Consider the following 17,612-nt stretch of genomic DNA (forward strand, 5'->3'; position numbering starts at 1 on the left):
AGTTGTAAAATCTACATATAGAAGAGACAGACATGAGCTGTTGTAATCTTCCTTTACTGATATGAATGCATTACTTTACCCTATATCCTTAACAATGCGGTTTTATGAGCATAACAAAGTTAACATTGACAATGTAAGTTGTTTGATTGAAACAGTGAAAGCAGTCATTCACAAGTCAACAAACTAACACTACCACAAAAGAATCAAAAAAATTATTTAAAATGAAACTGAGGTGTTTTTTTAAATGTAGCACAAGTATTTCAATCTGAGATCGTCAATACAAGGATATTTATTACATTTGTTTTATAGTATTTCAGTGTTTTTAATTAGGCAAGCTTTTCAAAAGATTTCCAGATCATTACTATTATCAAGTTCAATTGCATCGTCTGGATCTAACGTTGGCTTCTCCATGTGAACTTCCTCTGTATCCTCAACAGAAGCCAAAGCATCATTTGTGTCGCTAGCGAAAGTCTCTCGTGAAGCATCATCATCCACTTGTAGGTTGAGCTCCTTAATAGCCTGTTTCATCTTTTTCCCAATGATGTGTCGCCTCCTTTTTTTGGCTGCTTTTTTGCAATGATATTCCTTCTGATTTTCATCATAAAAAATTTCCTGTCGATCGAAAGCAAGAGACTTTTCTTGACTCAGATACTCAATATGGTTGCAGTCTTTTAGCTACAACAAAAATATTGATAGATCATGCATTTCGTGACAACGTTTTGAGTTTAACCTACAGATTAACACAGGAATGCACAGGAGGCCAGAGTCAGAGAAACGGAAAGTTCTGGGGTGGGGGAAAGGGGGGGATTTGGAGGGCTTGAGGAGGTTAAAGAGTTAGGGAGGGGTGTGACCACGAAGAGTTTTAAACAAGAGGATAAGAATACATGCTGTAATATGATTCTTGTGGTTTAAGAGGCCCTCTAGTGGCCTTTCTACACATCAAAGCTTGAACAGGAACTGTCATGGGGACTATCACAGTATAGCCCAACCCTGTCTACACATGCACACCTCCAGCAGGCATTCCCATATAATGACCAGGAGCAGGAACTCCCTGATTTTCTCTCTCCCTAGCTTAGGTGTTCCCACTGTAGCCCCAGCTGAGATTGGCTAACATGAGAGATCAAGCTTGGAAATTTCAGATCAGTACAGCTCTGTCACAAGATGACAGTTTTAAATGATTGCTTCTCTTTCTCTCCCTCTGGCTCAAAGAACATTCTCATTTCATCTACAACTGTCCTACCGCCTCTATTAATGCCAATGTCTGGTAAATTTTTTAAAAAAATGATCTTACCAAATAGTAGTATTGATGCTTAAATTCATTACTCAAAAATGTTTGAACATAAGAAATAGGAGCTGGAGTAGGCCATTGGCCCTTCGAGCCTGCTCTGCCATTGAACAAGATCATGGCTGATCTTCTACCTCATCTCCACTTTCCTGTACTATCCCCATATCCCTTGATTCCCATAATATTCAAAAATCTATTGATCTCGGTCTTGAATATACTTAACAACTGAGCCTCCACAGGCTCTGGGGTAGAGAATTCCAAAGATTCACCACCCTCTGAGTGAAGAAATTTCTCATCTCAGTCCTAAATGGCCGACCCCTTATTTTGAGACTGTGACCTCTGGTTCTAGACTCCCCAGTCAGGGGAAACATCCTCCCTGCATCTATCCTGTCAAGCCCTCTAAGAATTTTGATTGTTGCAATGAGATCACCTCTCATTCTTCTAAACTCTAGAGAATATAGGCCTAGTCTACTCAATCTCTCCTCATAGGACAATCCCTCCATCCCAGGAATCAGTCTGGTGAACCTTTGCTGCACTCCCTCTATGGCAAGTATATCCTTCTTTAGGTAAGGAGACCAAAACTGTACACAATACTCCAGGTGTGGTCTCACCAGAGCCCTATATAAATGCAGTAAGACATCTTTACTCTTATATTCAAATCCTCTTGTAATAAAGGCCAAAATACCATTTGCTTTCCTAATTGCTTGCTGTACCTGCATGTTAACTTTCAGTGATTCGTGTACAAGGATACCCAGGTCCCTCTGAACACCAACATTTCCCAATCTCTCATGATTTAAAAAATACTCTGCTTTTCTATTTTTCCTACCAAAGTGGATAACTTCACATTTCTACACATTATATTCCATTTGCCATGTTCTTGCCCACTCACTTAGCCTGGCTATATCCCCTTGAAGCCTCCTTGCATCCTCCTCACAACTTACATTCCCACCCAGCTTTGTATCATCGGCAAACTTGGATATATTACATTTGGTCCCCTTCATCCAAATCATTGATGTAGATTGTGAATAGTTGAGGCCCAAGCACTGATCCTTGCGGTACCCCACTAGTTACAACCTGCCAACCCGTTACAGCCTGAACTCTAACCTTTAGCTGGTCTTGGGTGATACTTGGTGTATTCTTCAATAATTGCAGGTAAACTCCACCAGGCGTTCTTCTACGACTGCCATCCTATGTAGAACAAAAGATTATATTAAAAAAAGATTGCTGGCATTGCTCATGGAGAAAAATAAGTCTTTCTTCCTGTAACTGTGTCTCTGCTTATTTACCACCAATTCATTGTCCCACCAGCTCCTGTTGTTAGACTCATACTTTTCTTGTTGCCTCTGTACATCAGTCTCAGACTTTTGCACTCTTTCTGCAAACCTTTCCTTTATGATTATATATAGATATATCTATCTATATATATAAAATATCTTGGGATTAGTGTAACCATTAAAACTTCCTTTATAGAACACTTCAAGCATTATAAACTAGGAGATCCCTCTCATCTCTATGCAAAGTATAATCTCCCAATCCTACTTTGACCACCATTTTTTTTCTTTTAAAAATTTCTTCAGAAGGTTGGAGGCTGCAGATATCATTGTGGGTTCAGTGGCATCAGTCTCGTCAATAAGCAGTCCGGGCACCTTACTTGTATGGGAGCTGACACTCTGCCATATATCTACTTGTAATAATGGAAGCCTCATGACCTGAACTGGATACCAATGTCTTTTGCACGTCTATTTCTTCAATCTCTCCAATTTACCATGTGCAATGCCACAAATCAACTAGCCAACAATATAACTAACTATATAAAATATAACCCAGCACCCTGTAAGCTACAATTCACTGCATGCAATACCTTGGGAGATCAGTTTGCAAAAAAGCCTCAATAAAGACTAATTTCTGTTATAATTGCCTTTTAAAAAAAATGATTTGATGAAGGTTTGTATGAGAAAATAATTTTTATCTTGAAAAAACCTGCCTAATGATTAACATCTTAATAATGAATCATGAATATCTGTGTAATTTGAAGTCAATCATGAATATGTGTAATATAACTTGGTGCTAACAGACATGAATCGAATTGTTGAAAAGCTCCCTCAGTAAAACATGAAACCAGTTTTAACTCACGACTTGCCAATTTTCACCCATATCTCATGCACTTATCAGCTCACTCAAAAGAGATGTTTAATTTTTTTTATTTTTTTTTAAATGATTAGTAATGTTTGAGGATAGCACTTGAATGTTCAGAAAGGCTAAGTTAGAGCTTGAATCATCATAATGACTACAATATTCATTGCTGAACCTAACCTATTGCATCATAGTTTTCAGCAAGATGGGAGAAATCCTATCACTCATGCTCAGCTAATCTAATTGCCCAGTGACCATGCGGACTCCATGCTGAAATATGCTTCCTAGGGCACCAAACCCCTTCAGTAACTTGCCCAATCAGCCATTATTCATGAGGTTTGACAGTGTTGCCAATTTATTTGATTGCAGAAGGCATCACAGCCAAGCCCATTCCTCTCCTCACCTAGTGTTCACATAGACACACACAAATCCAACACCGGCGACCTTTCCTCTTTATAACGCAGGGGTGCAAAAGCCAATTATAACACTCCCATCATTAGCTCAGCCATGGCTAATTGAGCAAAGACTGGGGATTGAGCCTGGGACTTTCCTGATGCATATGGTTCAGTTACTCAATGGATAAAGTTGTCATGTCATTTGTTGGGAGCATAGATTCATTTTTTTTTTAAAGAAATAGAAAAAGTATTACTTACAACAATCATGAGTCCACCATTCTGTTCTACCTCGGCCGTTTGAATCAGGAGTTCTATTGCTTTCTTCCTTCCGACAGCTTTCACAACCCTATGAATCAGATCCGTTTTTGGCTCTCGAAGCCTGAAAAATTGTAATTCAAATTTTAGTAAAGCTTTCTACATCACATATTTCATAAACAGAGTTATGCAGCTTCACCATTAGCAGCTAATTGTTTCCCCAAGCTGCATTATTTTGATTTCATGGGGTATATTTTTAAAGATCATTTTCTATGAAAGAAATGAAACCCATGGCCAACATTTAGAAGTTTCATAAAATGAGCCCCAATATTGAGTAGACCACTCTTCTTTCCCCTCCAAGAGAATAATCAGGCTAACCTGCCCAACAGATCTGTTAAAGCAACACGAATAGCTAAGTAAAGATATCTTAAACTTTGTAGAATTTTCTCAGTTCTGGATAATCTACACAGACCCAGATTGTAAGTGTGTGCTATATCTCTCCGAATTGAAAGGTAGAATGAGTTACAGATGTCCTAAACCAGAATTTTCCAGCCCTGGGTGCACTTTGATTATGTTACATACATATAATTCAGTGAAGTTAAATCAGCTCAGTGACTATCCTTGCTGGTGGAGAAGTGAGCAGGTTTTCTTTGGGGCCAAATTGGTTCCAAGATGCCATACCCAACAACAGCAAATTGGAAGAGATTCAAATCCCTATGGCAGACTTTAATCCAATATTGAAACCAGGCAGGTCCAGAGTACTCTAGAGCAGGGGTTCACAATCTTTTTGCTTCCGAGGCCCCCCTCCCGTGTAATAAAAATTCCGTAGACCCCCTGTAACACAAGTACTTTTTCCTGAGTAAACATTAAATTATTAATGGCTCTATTACACCTTACGTAAAGAATTCATTAAGTCCTAAATTTACATAAGCAAAATACTGCGTATGCTGGAAATCTGAAATAAACAGAGAAAATGCTGGAAACACTCAGCAGGTCAGGTCTGTGAAGAGAGAAATAGTTAATGGTTCAGGTCTGATGAAAGGTCATTGACCTGAAACCTTAACTCTATTGCTTTCTCCACGGATGCTGCCTGAACTGCTGAGTATTTTCAGCATTTTCTGTTTTTACCTAAATTTACATTATGTGCCCATTTGTTGCCCAAGGTCTGCTCCACCCCATCCACCATTCGCTTTACAGGGAATGAGCCAGGAGCAACAAGTGCAGTGCTCACTACAGGCTCATTTTGGAGAAATAAACAGGGCCCAGAGCGACTTTACCCACCTGACCTCATCGCTATAAATCCTTTAGTGACAAAGACAGCCCCCCTCTTTCCTCCTCCACAGCCCTTTCACAAATAGCCGGAGGTATCTCAAAAGGACACAAGCGCCCAGACTTGGCCTATCCGTTCATCAGAGAAGCATATGGCCATGAATATGAATATAAAGCTCAGAGTCTGAGGTAATTTTCTCTATTTTCTACTCTGTTTGCTTCACCTCCATTTTGTGTGCATCATCCCCAGGCCTTACTCAACTATTTTCGCAACTTTTTGTTCTTTTGCTTTTTTATTGTCTCATTCACACAAAACGGTTTTGGTGGTTAATGTATTAACTGCTCCTCTGCGACAGGCTGACTTGACTTCCGCCCTGCTGTTCCTTCCCCTGCCGTTTGGTTGTGTTTAGCCCCATGAAGTGATTCGTTCATCTTCGAGCTCTGTGAAGGCTCAACAGCTGAAGCATTAACCCAACTTTTTTTCTTTTCACAAGGAATCGGTGTTATTTCATGCAATGTTTTATTTGATTCTTACCCGTTGAACTCTTCCCACCCCATTGCACTTGGTTCAGTCCAAGAAGTTGCTTTTAAATTGATTTCTTGCCATTTTAGTTGTTGCCGGCTCCCAACATACAGATCTTGTGATCATGAAGGCTACAATACACTACAAAAATGTATAGATAAACACTAAAATTAAACAATCTGCTCAGAAATGGTGCTGACCTCCATGCTTTCATCATTAATTGAGTCATTTAGTTGAACTAGTGGGAAGGAAGAGAAGGATCAGCACAACAAGAACAATGAGCTGTTTCAGATTTCAGTTAAATGCGTGGCAATCTCAACAGATCCCGCTTGAAAGATTGATCATAGTTTTTAAAAAAATAACCTCTAATTACTTGCAACACCAAATGAAGCACAGTGGCATAGTGGTTAGCACTGTTGCCTCACAGCGCCAGGGACCCGGGTTCGAATCCGGCCTCGGGTGACTGTCTGTGTGGAGTTTGCACATTCTCCCCATGTTTGCGTGGGTTTTCTCCGGGTGCTCCGGTTTCCTCCCACAGTCCAAAGTTGTGCGGGTTAGGATGATTGGCTGTGATAAATTGACCCTTAGTGTTAGGGGGATTAAATACGTGGGGTTACGGGGATAGGGTGGGATATGTGTTGGTGTAGGGGTTACGGGGATCGGGTGGGATATGTGTCGGTGCAGGCTCGATGGGCCGAAATGGCCTCTATCTGCACTGTGGGGTTTCTGTGATTTCTGTGATTACTGTACACAAACCACATCTGCATAATGCCCCGCAAACCACTGGTTACTCATAGTTATTGACTTACAAGTATAATGGAGCTGCTGTAATACAGACTTGAGATGGTACCTACTTATAACAATGGCTCTGCATCACACTGGGCACACAAAACACCTCATACTCCTGGTCACAGAAGTATAGAACGCAGGAGAGTGTCCAAATACTGGTTAAATTTGTTATTACTACCAAAGAGCTAGTCATCTCTGACAACATGAGACAGTTAAAAGAGATTGAAAAGGTTCCTGAACAGCATGGCTGCCTATGTTGATGTCAAGCCCAAACCACTTAGTTTGTACTGACAAAGTCATATAATTCCATTCCCTGGAATTTGAGGGCATAAAAACATGTATAACAGTAGGTGTTGTGTGATTTCTTACATTTGTCCACCCCAGTCCACCAACAGTAGGAAGGGCAGAGTATGTTGGGAGTGTTGGCACTATGGCAGAAGAGGCATGCAATCACATTTCTGATCCAATTCATGTGGGGCAGAAGGAGGAAAAATGTAAAGAAGTTATCTCTGGACCATCAAATGCCCCCCACCAGCTGGCTCGAGAGCAGCAATGTCAAACTTTCTCCACCCCAGGTGCTGAAGCATGGCAGTTTGTAATTTCAATCGTGGCACAGTTGACATGTGGAGGCCAGTTATTTCCCCATAAGGAAAAAAATAAAACAGTAAGACCAATTACATTTTAATAGGCTACTTCACTTGCTGCTTGGAGGCTGGGATACCCTATCTTTTTTAGCATCGCTTTAACTTTTGTCAGAGCAAAAAAGGAGAATGAGCAGCACTGAATCCCAGTTTGATGACCATTTTGCAGCTGGGTACACCACAAAGGCTCAGAGTCACACTGAGCAGAGGCAAGTTTGCTAAGGGCCACACATGAAGAGGATTCAAACTGCAAATGGCACATTACCACTACCACGGCAGCGTAATGTTCACTTGTGATATTTCAGATAATCCGCACTTAGTATAACCATAAACAGCACACACTAACCTGTGAGCTATTTCATCTGAAATCATATTTGGACTATCATCTTCTTTAATCTCATTTTTGCCCTTAAAGTCCATTTCAAGCCTTTCCCCCAGCCTCTTTCTGATGGACCTTTTTCGTTTGAGGTTGCACTGGTTACGCTCTTCCTGGTTTTTGCTGCTCTTTCCGTCCTGTACATATTCATCCAATTCTGCTTCTAATTTAGTCATTTCTTCTTCCTCCTCCTCCTGACGCTGCTTTTCCATCATCTTCTTTGCCAGTGCATAATTATAAGTCTCAGACTGCCGAGAAGTCATGTCAATGTTGCCCTCCATTCCCAGAATCCCCAGCTCTGTTGCCACAGCATCTTGATTCTGCTCCTGCAACACACAGCCCCAAATATTGTTAACTTTGCGACCTCCTCCTTTGACAGAATTTCCAGTCCCTGTAAAACCACCTCCAACTGGGCCAAAAGGTATGACTGGAAGTTTTAAAGGTAGATTGTTCCCACTGTGTGAACACTTCTGGCGTTTTTTTCGCCACAAGAGTCTTTCCTCTTCATCAGAGTCATGATCACTATCTTCACTCGAGTTGTCAGATGCTGTCGTTCGGTAGCGACTGCTCAAATCAAATGAAGACGGATGAGCCCGAATATCATTTTGTGTGCTAAATGGTGTTGCAGAGTAGTTGGGAATAGCAGGTTGCTGGCTCTGTGAATGAAATATAATACAATTAGTAAGTATGGACATCACAATCAGTTTAATGATAATAATTAGTGCTTTGGAAAATAAAGAAATGAAGGCATGGGAGTGATCACTTCCGGTCTGCACAAATTGACTTCCTTTTGTCCTGTTTGTTCCCCCACACTGTGTGCCAACTTTATTCCCCCCACTTATAAATTCCTACATCCACATTCATTATGCATTTTGCCTATGGAACTTGCCACTCTTATTGCGCGATCTAGCTGCTGGTTTCCCACAAATTGCTCAAAATGCTTACTGAATTTCTTTTTGTCCACCAGTTTTTTCTTCAGTAACTGAAATCTGTATGTCCAAAGTAAAGATTTAAATAATTTTTTAAAATACATTAATTCACAAGATTACATTTATCCTTTAAATTGTCTTTGCGGCTTTTAATGCCACTATTAAAGTTTTTACATGAAGTTCTCAGCCTCTCAAAAGCCTGGATTTGGACTTGATATTTTTGCCCAAAGCTGTAACCGAGCTGAATTTGGATGGGTAACAAGTTCTCCAACCCTGGCACGGCCCTCATCTTCGCTCCCTTAAGTCCAAGGGACGCAGACTTGAACGGATATGGTGGACAACTGGTTTAGCCACTCACCGCCAGATCTGGCTGGACCACATAAAGCATTATCGGGTCCTGCTCTTGTCTGCCAAAACTGCTCACTATTCTAGAATAATTCTGGAATGCAAAGATAAACCCTGGCTCCTATTCTCTACTTCTAAGTCTTCTTAAACCCCTCTCCCGTCTCCTCCACCCTCACCTCCGACAACAAGTGTGAGGAGCTCATGGACTTCTTTGTCTCTGAGATTGAGACCATCCGTTCAGCTGCCTCTGCCACTTCCCTTCCTTCCCTTAGCCCACTGGGCCAAACTTCCTCTTAGGATCCCCCCACCTTAGTCCTGAACTCACATCTTTCTCCAGTTTCTCCATGATCTCCCCTCATGATCTCTCCGCGCTCATTTTGTTCATGAGACCCACTTCTTGCTCCCTCAACCCTATTCCCACCAAACTGCTGACCACCCAACTTCCTTTTCTAGCTCCCATGTTAGTTGACATTGTTAATGGTTCTCTCTCAGGTACTGTCCCCCTCTCCCTCAAATCTGCCGTCATCACCTCTCCTCAGAAAACCAACCCTTGATCCCCTCCGTCCTTGCAAACTACGACCTCATCTCCAATCTCCCTTTCCTCTCCAAAGTCCTTGAACGTGTTGTCGCCTCTCAAATCCGTGCCCATCTTTCTCGCAATTCCAGGTTTGAATCCCTCCAATCAGGTTTCCGCCCTTGTCACAGTACCAAAACTGCTCTCAAAGTCACAAATGACATCCTTTGTGACTGTGACAAAGGTAAACTATCCCCTCTCGTCCTTCTTGACTTGTCTGCAGCCTTTGACACTGTTGACCACTCCATCCTTCTCCAATGCCTCTCCATCGTCGTCCAGCTGGGTGGGACTGCACTCGCCTGGTTCCATTCTTATCTATCTAACAGTAGCCAGAGAATCACCTGCAATAGCTTCTCTTTCCACTCCCGCATCATTACTTCTGGTGCCCCCAAGGATCTATCCTTGGCCCCCTCCTACTTCTCATCTGTTGCCACTTGGCGACATCATCCGAAAACACAGCGTCAGTTTCCACATGTACGCTGACGACACCCAGCTCTACCTCTTCCTTCAACCCCTCCACATTCTCTAAATTGTCAGACTGCTTGTCCGACATCCAGTTCTGGAGGAGCAGAAATTTTCTCCAACTAAATATTGGGAAGACCAAAGCCATTGATTTCAGTCCCCGCCACAAACTCCATTCCCCAGCCACTGACTCCATCTCTCTCCTAACATCTGTCTGAGGCTGAACCACACTGTTCGCAACCTTGGTGTCATATCTGATCTTGAAATGTGTTCCGACCACATAAAGGAAACTTTTTTATATCTGGCACAGATGGGACCGACGTGGTGCCGGTTCATCAAAAATTCCGGATAACCGAAAGCTATAGTAAAAGATACGGAGCCGAGAGCGCCGTATAAAGCAACAAACCCTGTTGCTTAGCTTCAGAACAATGGCCACAAGTTGCAAGCGTCTCTGTAGCTTAGCAACAGCTGCAGCCACACCCTTGCACAGCAACAAATGGAGGAAGGCAAGTAATAAAAGTTACCTGAACCTACTCCTGAATTTTGCCGGTTAACTGAGATTTCCGGTTATTTAGGTGCCAGTAAATCGAAAGTTTCCTGTATCTGCAGCATAATTAAGAACGCCTATTTCCACCTCCGTAACATCGCTCAGCTCTGCCTCTGCCTCAGCTCATCCGCTGCGGAAACCTCCATCCATGCCTTTGTTACCTCTAGACTTGACTATTACAACACACTCCTGGCGGGCCTCCCACATTCTACCCTACATAAACTTGAGGTCATCCAAAACTAGGCTACCCGTGTCCTAACTCACACCAAGTCCCGTTCACCCATCACCCCTGTGCTCGCTGACCTACACTGGCTCCCGGTTAAGCAACGCCTTGATTTCAAAATTCTCATCCTTGTTTTCAAATCCCTCCGCCCCTCCCCATCTCTGTAATCTCCTTCAGCCCCATAATACCACCCCCCCCCCCCCCCACCGAGATATCTGCGCTCCTCTAATTCTGCCCTCGAGCATCCCTGATTATAATCGCTCAACCATTGGTGGCCGTGCCTTCTGATGCCTAGGCCTCAAGTTCTGGAATTCCCTGCCTAAACTTCTCTGGCTCACTACCTCTCTTTCCTCCTTTAAGCCACTCCTTAAAACCTACCTCTTTGACCAAGCTTTTGGTCAACTGCCCTAATTTCTCCTTATGTGGCTTGGTGTCAAATTTTGTGTCTTTTAATACTCCTGTGAAGCGCCTTGGGATGTTTTACTACTTTAAAGGCACTATTTAAATGCAAGTTGTTGTTGTTGTGCAGTCTCAGCAACAACTTGTATTTATATAGTGCCTTTAACAAGTAAAACATTCCAAGGCGCTTCACAGGAGCGTTATTAAACAAAATTTGGCACAAACCACAAGGAGATATTAGGACAGGTGGCCAAAGGCTTGGTCAAAGTGTTAGGTTTTAAGGAGCCTCTTAAAGGGTTAGAGAGGCGGAGAGGTTTAGGGAGGTGTTAGAATATTTTAAAGTGGTTTACAAGATCAATGTTTCCCAGCATCCTTTACTTTACAATTTTAGCCAGAGAGCAAATGTGGAGAAAAGGGGAAGCTTTCCAGTTCTGTGTGAACAAAATGAGCTGAACCATGAGAATCAGGCACCGGGATAGGCGGACAGTTGGTAAGAGACCACATACAACAGCAAGAGATACTGCTACGGCAGTCAGAACTATGAAAGCCTGCAAGGGCACTTGGCCTACGCATTTAAAGTATAATAAACAAAGCTTATAGAACAGAGATGAAGGCCAAAAGATTAGAAGCAAGGTAAACACCTCAATACGTGGCCTCAACAAACATGCACCTATGCATGCTATTGTGTGTAGGTGGAGCCCAAGGTAGACGAATAATAATAGGACCTCTCCCCTCACAGAGGCCAGTGTCGGGAGGAGTAGAGAGCGGCGGCACAGTGAGTACTTAAACTCACTTTCACGGGCTTTCTTTCAAAGGCCAGCGTCGGAAGAGCAGAGAGCGGCGTTACAGCGAGTACTTAAACTCACTTTCGCAGGCTTCTTTAGAGGCTTACCAATCTCACAGACCGGCGGCGGCATTCTGGAGCCACGTCACAATTAAAAAAGTGATGCGGACAAGAGGAAGTAGCTGATTGGGCGAGTACGGCCAGGTGAGTATTTATACTACTCTATAGTTTGACAGTTAAGATTAATAGTTTATAAATTTTAGAAGGTCTTAATTTTTGTGGTTATAGTTTCTAAGGTCCCTGTTGTGTATCGGGGAGTGCTAGTAACCAAGGGCCCCCGAGTATATCATTTAATTGTAGTGTAATTAGTGGTATTGATTTGATTTAATTTAATTTAATTAAAAGGGTAAGTCATGGCAAGACAGCTTGGCCCCGTGGCATACACCTCCTGCGCTATATGGGAAATCAGGGTCACTTCCTGTGTCTCTGACGACCATGTGTGCGGGAAGTGTATCCAGCTGCAGCTACTGCTACTGCCAGACTGCATTGCGGTGCTGGAGCTGTGAATGGATACATACTGGAGCATTCGCGATGCTGAGGACATCGTGGATAGCACGTTTAGTGAGCTGGTCACACCGCAGGTAAAGGCTGCACAGGCAGGAAGGGAATGGGTGACCACCAGGCAGAGTAGTAGGCGCAGGCAGGTAGTGCAGGGGTCCCCTGTGGCCATCCCCCTTTCAAACAGATATACCACTTTGGATATTGTTGAGGGAGATGGCTTATCGGGGGAAGGCAGCAGCAGCCAACTTCCTGGCACCATGGATGGTTCTGCTGCACAGGACGGGAGGAAAAAGAGTGGAAGAACTATAGTGATAGGGGATTCTATTGTAAGGGGAAAAGATAGGCGTTTCTGCGGCCGCAAAAGAGACTCCAGGATGGTATGTTACCTCTCTGGTGCAAGGGTCAGGGATGTCTCAGGGCGGCTGCAGGGCATTCTGGAGGGGGAGGGTGGACAACCAGTTGTCATGGTGCATATAGGTACCAACGATATAGGTAAAAAACGGGATGAGGTCCTAAAAGCTGAATATAGGGAGTTAGGAGGTAAATTAAATAATAGGACCTCAAAAGATAGTAATCTCAGGATTGCTACCAGTGCCATGTGCTAGTCAGAGTAGAAATAGAAGGATATTTCAGATGAGTACGTGGCTAGAGGAATGGTGCAAGGGGAAGGAATTCAAATTCTGGGGAGGTGGGACCAGTACAAACTTGACGGTTTGCACCTGGGCGGGACTGGGACCGGTGTCCTAGGGGGAGTGATTACTAGTGCTGTTGGGGAGGGTTTATACTAAAATGGCAGGGGGGTTGGGAACCTGTGCAGGGAGACAAAGGAAAGGGAAGCAAGGATAGAAACAAAAGACAGGAAGGAGAAAAGCAAAAGTGGAATGCCGAGAAATCAAGGGTGTAAATCAAACAGGGCTACAGTAAATAATACTTCTAAAAGGACTAAGAGTGTTAAAAAAACAAGCCTGAAGGCTTTGTGTCTGAATGCGAGGAGCATTCGTAATAAGGTAGATGAATTAGCTGCACAAATAGATGCAAACGGATATGATGTAATTGGAATTACAGAGACATGGCTCCAGGGTGACCAAGGCTGGGAATTCAACATCCAGGGGTATTCAATATTCAGGAAGGAATATTGGGTCGGAGCGATCATAAGATGATAGAATTCTTCATTAAGATGGAGAGTGAAGTAGTTGACTCAGAGACTCGGGTCCTGAATTTAAATAAAGGAAACTACGATGGTCTGAGGCGCGAGTCGGGTAGGATTGATTGGGGAATGTCACTCAAAGGGTTGACGGTGGATAGGCAATGGCAAACATTTAAAGATTGCATGGATGAACTACAGAATTTGTTCATCCCCGTTTGGCATAAAAATAAAACAAAAAAGGTGACTCAATCGTGGCTAACAAGGGAAATTAGGGATAGCATAAGATCGAAGGTGAGGACATATAAATTGGGCAGAAAAAGCAGCAAACCTGAGGATTGGGAGCAGTTTAGGATTCAGCAAAGGAGGACAAAGGGATTAATTAAGAGGGAGAAAATAGAATGAGAGTAAGCTTGCAGGGAACATAAAAACTGACTGTAAAAGCTTCTATAGATATGTGAAGAGAAAAAGATTGGTAAAGTCAAACGTAGGTCCCTTGCAGTCAGAATCAGGGGAATTTATAATGGGGAACAAAGAAATGGCAGACCAATTAAATACATACTTTGGTTCTGTCTTCACAAAGGAGGACACAAATAACCTCCCAGAGATGTCGAGGAACATAGGGTCTAATGAGAAGAAGGAATTGAATGAAATCAGTATTTGTAGGGAAATGGCGTTAGGGAAATTGACGGCATTGAAGGCTGATAAATCCCCAGGGCCTGATAATCTACATCCTAGGGTACTTAAGGAAGTGGCCCTAGAAATAGTAGATGCATTGCTGGTCATCTTCCAAAATTCTTTAGACTCTGGAATAGTTCCCATGGATTGGAGGGTAGCTAATGTAACCCCACTATTTAAAAAAAGGTGGCAGGGAGAAAACGGGGAATTATAGACCGATAAGCCTGACATCGGTAGTGGGGAAAATGCTAGAGTCCATTATAAAAGATGTAATAGCAGAGCACTTGGAAAACAGTGACAGGATCGGACAAAGTCAACATGGATTTACAAAAGGTAAATCATGATTGACTAATCTACTGGAATTTTGAGAGGATGTAACTGGTAGAATAGATAAGGGAGAACCAGTGGATGTGGTGTATTTGGGCTTTCAGAAGATTTTCGATAAGGTCCCGCATAAGAGATTGGCATGCAAAGTTAAAGCACATGGGATTGGGGGCAAGGTACTGACTTGGATAGAGAACTGGTTGGCAAACAGGAAGCAAAGAGATGGAAGAAACGGGTCTTTTTCCGAGTGGCAGGCAGTGACTAGTGGGGTACCGCAGGGATCGGTGCTAGGACCTCAGCTAGTCACAATATATATTAATGATCTAGATGAGGGAACTAGATGTAATGTTTGCAGACGACACAAAGCTGGGTGGGCGTGTGTGCTGTGAGGAGGATGCAGAGAAACTCCAGTATGATTTGTACAGGTTGGGTGATTGGGCAGATGCATGGCAGATACAGTATAATGTGGATAAATGCGAGGTTATCCACTTTGGTGGCAAAAACAGGAAGACAGATTATCTGAACGGCAATAGATTGGGAAAAGGGGAAGTGCAACGAGTCCTGGGTGTCCTTGTGCACCAGTCGCTGAAGGTAAGCATACAGGTGCAGCAGGCGGTTAAGGCGGCAAATGGTATGTTGGCCTTCATAGCGAGAGGATTCGAGTACAGGAGCAAGGGTGTCTTGCTGGTTGTACAGGGCCTTGGCGAGACCCCACCTTGAGTATTGTGTGCAGTTTTGGTTGCCTTATCTGAGGAAGGATGTTCTTGCCATGGAGGGAGTGCAGCGAAGATTCACCAGACTGATACCTGGGATGGCAGGAATGATGCATGAGGAGTGATTGGGTCGATTAGGCTTATACTCGCTAGAGTTTAGAAGAATGAGAGGGGATCTCATTGAAACTTATAAAATTCTAACAGGACTAGACAGACTAGATGCAGAAAGGATGTTCCCGATGACAGGGGAGTCCAGAACCAGGGGTCACAGTCTAAGAATAAGGGGTAAGCCATTTAGGACAGAGATGAGGAGGAATTTCTTCAGCCAGAGAGTGGTGAACCTGTGGAATTCTCTACCACAGAAGGCAGTTGAGACCAATTCATTAAATATATTCAAGAAGGAGTTAGATATATTTCTTAAGGCTAACGGGATCAAGGGCTATGGGGAAAAAGCAGGGACAGGGTACTGAATTTGGATGATCAGCCATGATCTCATTAAATGGCGGAACAGGCGCGAGGGGCCGAATGGCCTACTCCTGCTCCTATCTTCTATGTTTCTATGTTAGAGCACTCGCAGGACAGTCAGAAGTCCATTTGTCTTAACAGTGACCCATGAAGGTTACAAGTCTGATCAACTTTAACAAGACTTCGTGAAGGAAACAGGTTGTATTAATTGCTTGCCAATTAATGTAATACTGTAGAACAGTTGTATAAAAACAATATTAGTCAGTATATTAAAGCTCGTTGTTTAAAACCTCTTGGGCCTGAAACATGGAGGTTACTGTTGCAGAACTAACAACTCTTTTGTTGCAACCGTAACCATGGGAAATCCACTAACGGGGGAATTCCAGAGCTTAGGGCCCAGGCAGCTAAAAGCATGGCCAGCAATGAAGTGAGTGACAAAAATCAGGGATGTGCAAGAGGTCAGAATCGGAGAAGTGCAGAAAATCTCAGAGGGTTGTAAGGTTGGAGAAGGTTACTGAGATAGGGAGGGATGAGGCTATGGAGGGATTTGAAAACAAGGATGCAAATTTTAAAATCAAGACATTGCTGGACTGGGAGCCAATGTAGGTCAGTGAGCACAAGGGGTGATGGGGGAGCGGGACTTGGTGCGAGTTTGGATAGAAGCTGCCGAGGCCCTCAGTTTAATGTCATTGCCAAAAGATAGTACATCCAACAATGCAGCACTCCCTCAGTACTGCATTACATCTGGGCTCACAGAACAGCACTCGAGAAAGGAATCATATCCCACTATAAGTCATCCACTTAACGAGCGAGAATATAAAAATCAGTTTATCTATCATGTTTGGACTTTGTTTTCATTCAGTAATTTCACTGCTGAAATCCAATAAAGCACAAATGATCGCCGCCTTTAACATTTGTTGTGGGTGAGGAGAAGGACGACATTTGGTCCAACAAACGTGTCGACATTAAACACCCGCAATGTGACATCAAGGCGAGAGCCGCCGCGCGCGGTGCTGACTCCTGAAGGCCGCTTACCCCGGGGTTTCCCCGTCTCCAGGTGAAAACCCAGCGGCGGCTTTACCGGGAGGTTCGCCTCGCCTCGCCTCAGGCCGCGCTCCGACTACGGGCCCGTGCCCCGCAAACACTCCACCGACCATTGGTGGCCCCAGGCACTCGTCGGCCCCACTACCTGCGGCTCGGCGCCGGTTGTCATCTCCGCGTCCGACTCGGAGTCCAGCACCTCGCCATCTTCCAGCGGAGCCGCCATCTCTAGAACAACGCCTGACCCCGAAACAAACATCGGCTGGAGGGGGAGGGGAACAGCCTCTACTTCCGGGTCACGGACCTTGCCTTTGTTTGCTCTGAGTACAGGAGGCGCGACCTGCTGCCTTTACCCGCCCTCAACCCAAAGGGAAGGGTGTTGCACGGTGCAGTCCCGTGCAATAAAGTTTTAAGCCGGTTCACGGACTCCCAGCCTTTTCTGCAGTCTGGAGGAGTCTGCGTTCCATGTTTACATCGAATGTGAGAGGTTGAAGCCCCTCTTCCATTATTTTTAGGGATTTTTGGCTGCACTTCAGTCCCACGCTCCTGATCTTTGGTCACCCAGTGCAGAGTGGAGCGGGCCGATCGGAGGACCTCCTCATAGGACTGCTCCTGGGCCTAGCCAAAGTGGCCATTAACTAGTCCAGGCAGCGGGCGGTCGAGGGGGTCGTTCGACCCGACTGCTGCCTCTCTTCCGCGGCCATGTTCGCACCCGAGTGGCCCTGGAGATGGAGCACGCGGTGTCCGCCGGTACGCT

At 44.0% G+C, this 17,612-nt stretch overlaps 1 protein-coding gene across 1 annotated transcript; it reads right to left on the bottom strand.

The window, feature by feature from the left end:
• Positions 1-38: 38 nt before the first annotated feature.
• Positions 39-17,183, bottom strand: phax (phosphorylated adaptor for RNA export). The gene is made up of 5 exons (XM_085986445.1): positions 17,004-17,183; positions 7,637-8,322; positions 4,072-4,192; positions 2,390-2,473; positions 39-612 (listed from the first exon to the last, which is right to left on the bottom strand). Exons 1-5 carry the CDS (start codon positions 17,112-17,114, stop codon positions 340-342), a joined length of 1,275 nt encoding a protein of 424 aa, XP_085842571.1. The 5' UTR covers positions 17,115-17,183; the 3' UTR covers positions 39-339.
• Between the last annotated feature and the right edge of the window lie 429 nt (positions 17,184-17,612).

Source organism: Somniosus microcephalus, chromosome 1, assembly GCF_052327205.1.
Source record: "Somniosus microcephalus isolate GS21.2 chromosome 1, FLI_Smic_1.0, whole genome shotgun sequence".
NCBI lineage: Eukaryota > Metazoa > Chordata > Chondrichthyes > Squaliformes > Somniosidae > Somniosus > Somniosus microcephalus.

What these genes read in the sequence shown, in the direction of transcription:
- phax (XM_085986445.1), bottom strand. Translation starts at nt 17,114, where the DNA reads ATGTTTGTTTCGGGGTCAGGCGTTGTTCTAGAGATGGCGGCTCCGCTG. An exon ending in ATGGTGGACTCATGATTGTT is followed by an intron (nt 2,474 to 4,071) that starts GTAAGTAATACT and finishes TGTTCTACATAG; the next exon opens with GATGGCAGTCGTAGAAGAAC. An exon ending in TCACCCAAGACCAGCTAAAG is followed by an intron (nt 613 to 2,389) that starts GTTAGAGTTCAG and finishes TTCGATCGACAG; the next exon opens with GAAATTTTTTATGATGAAAA.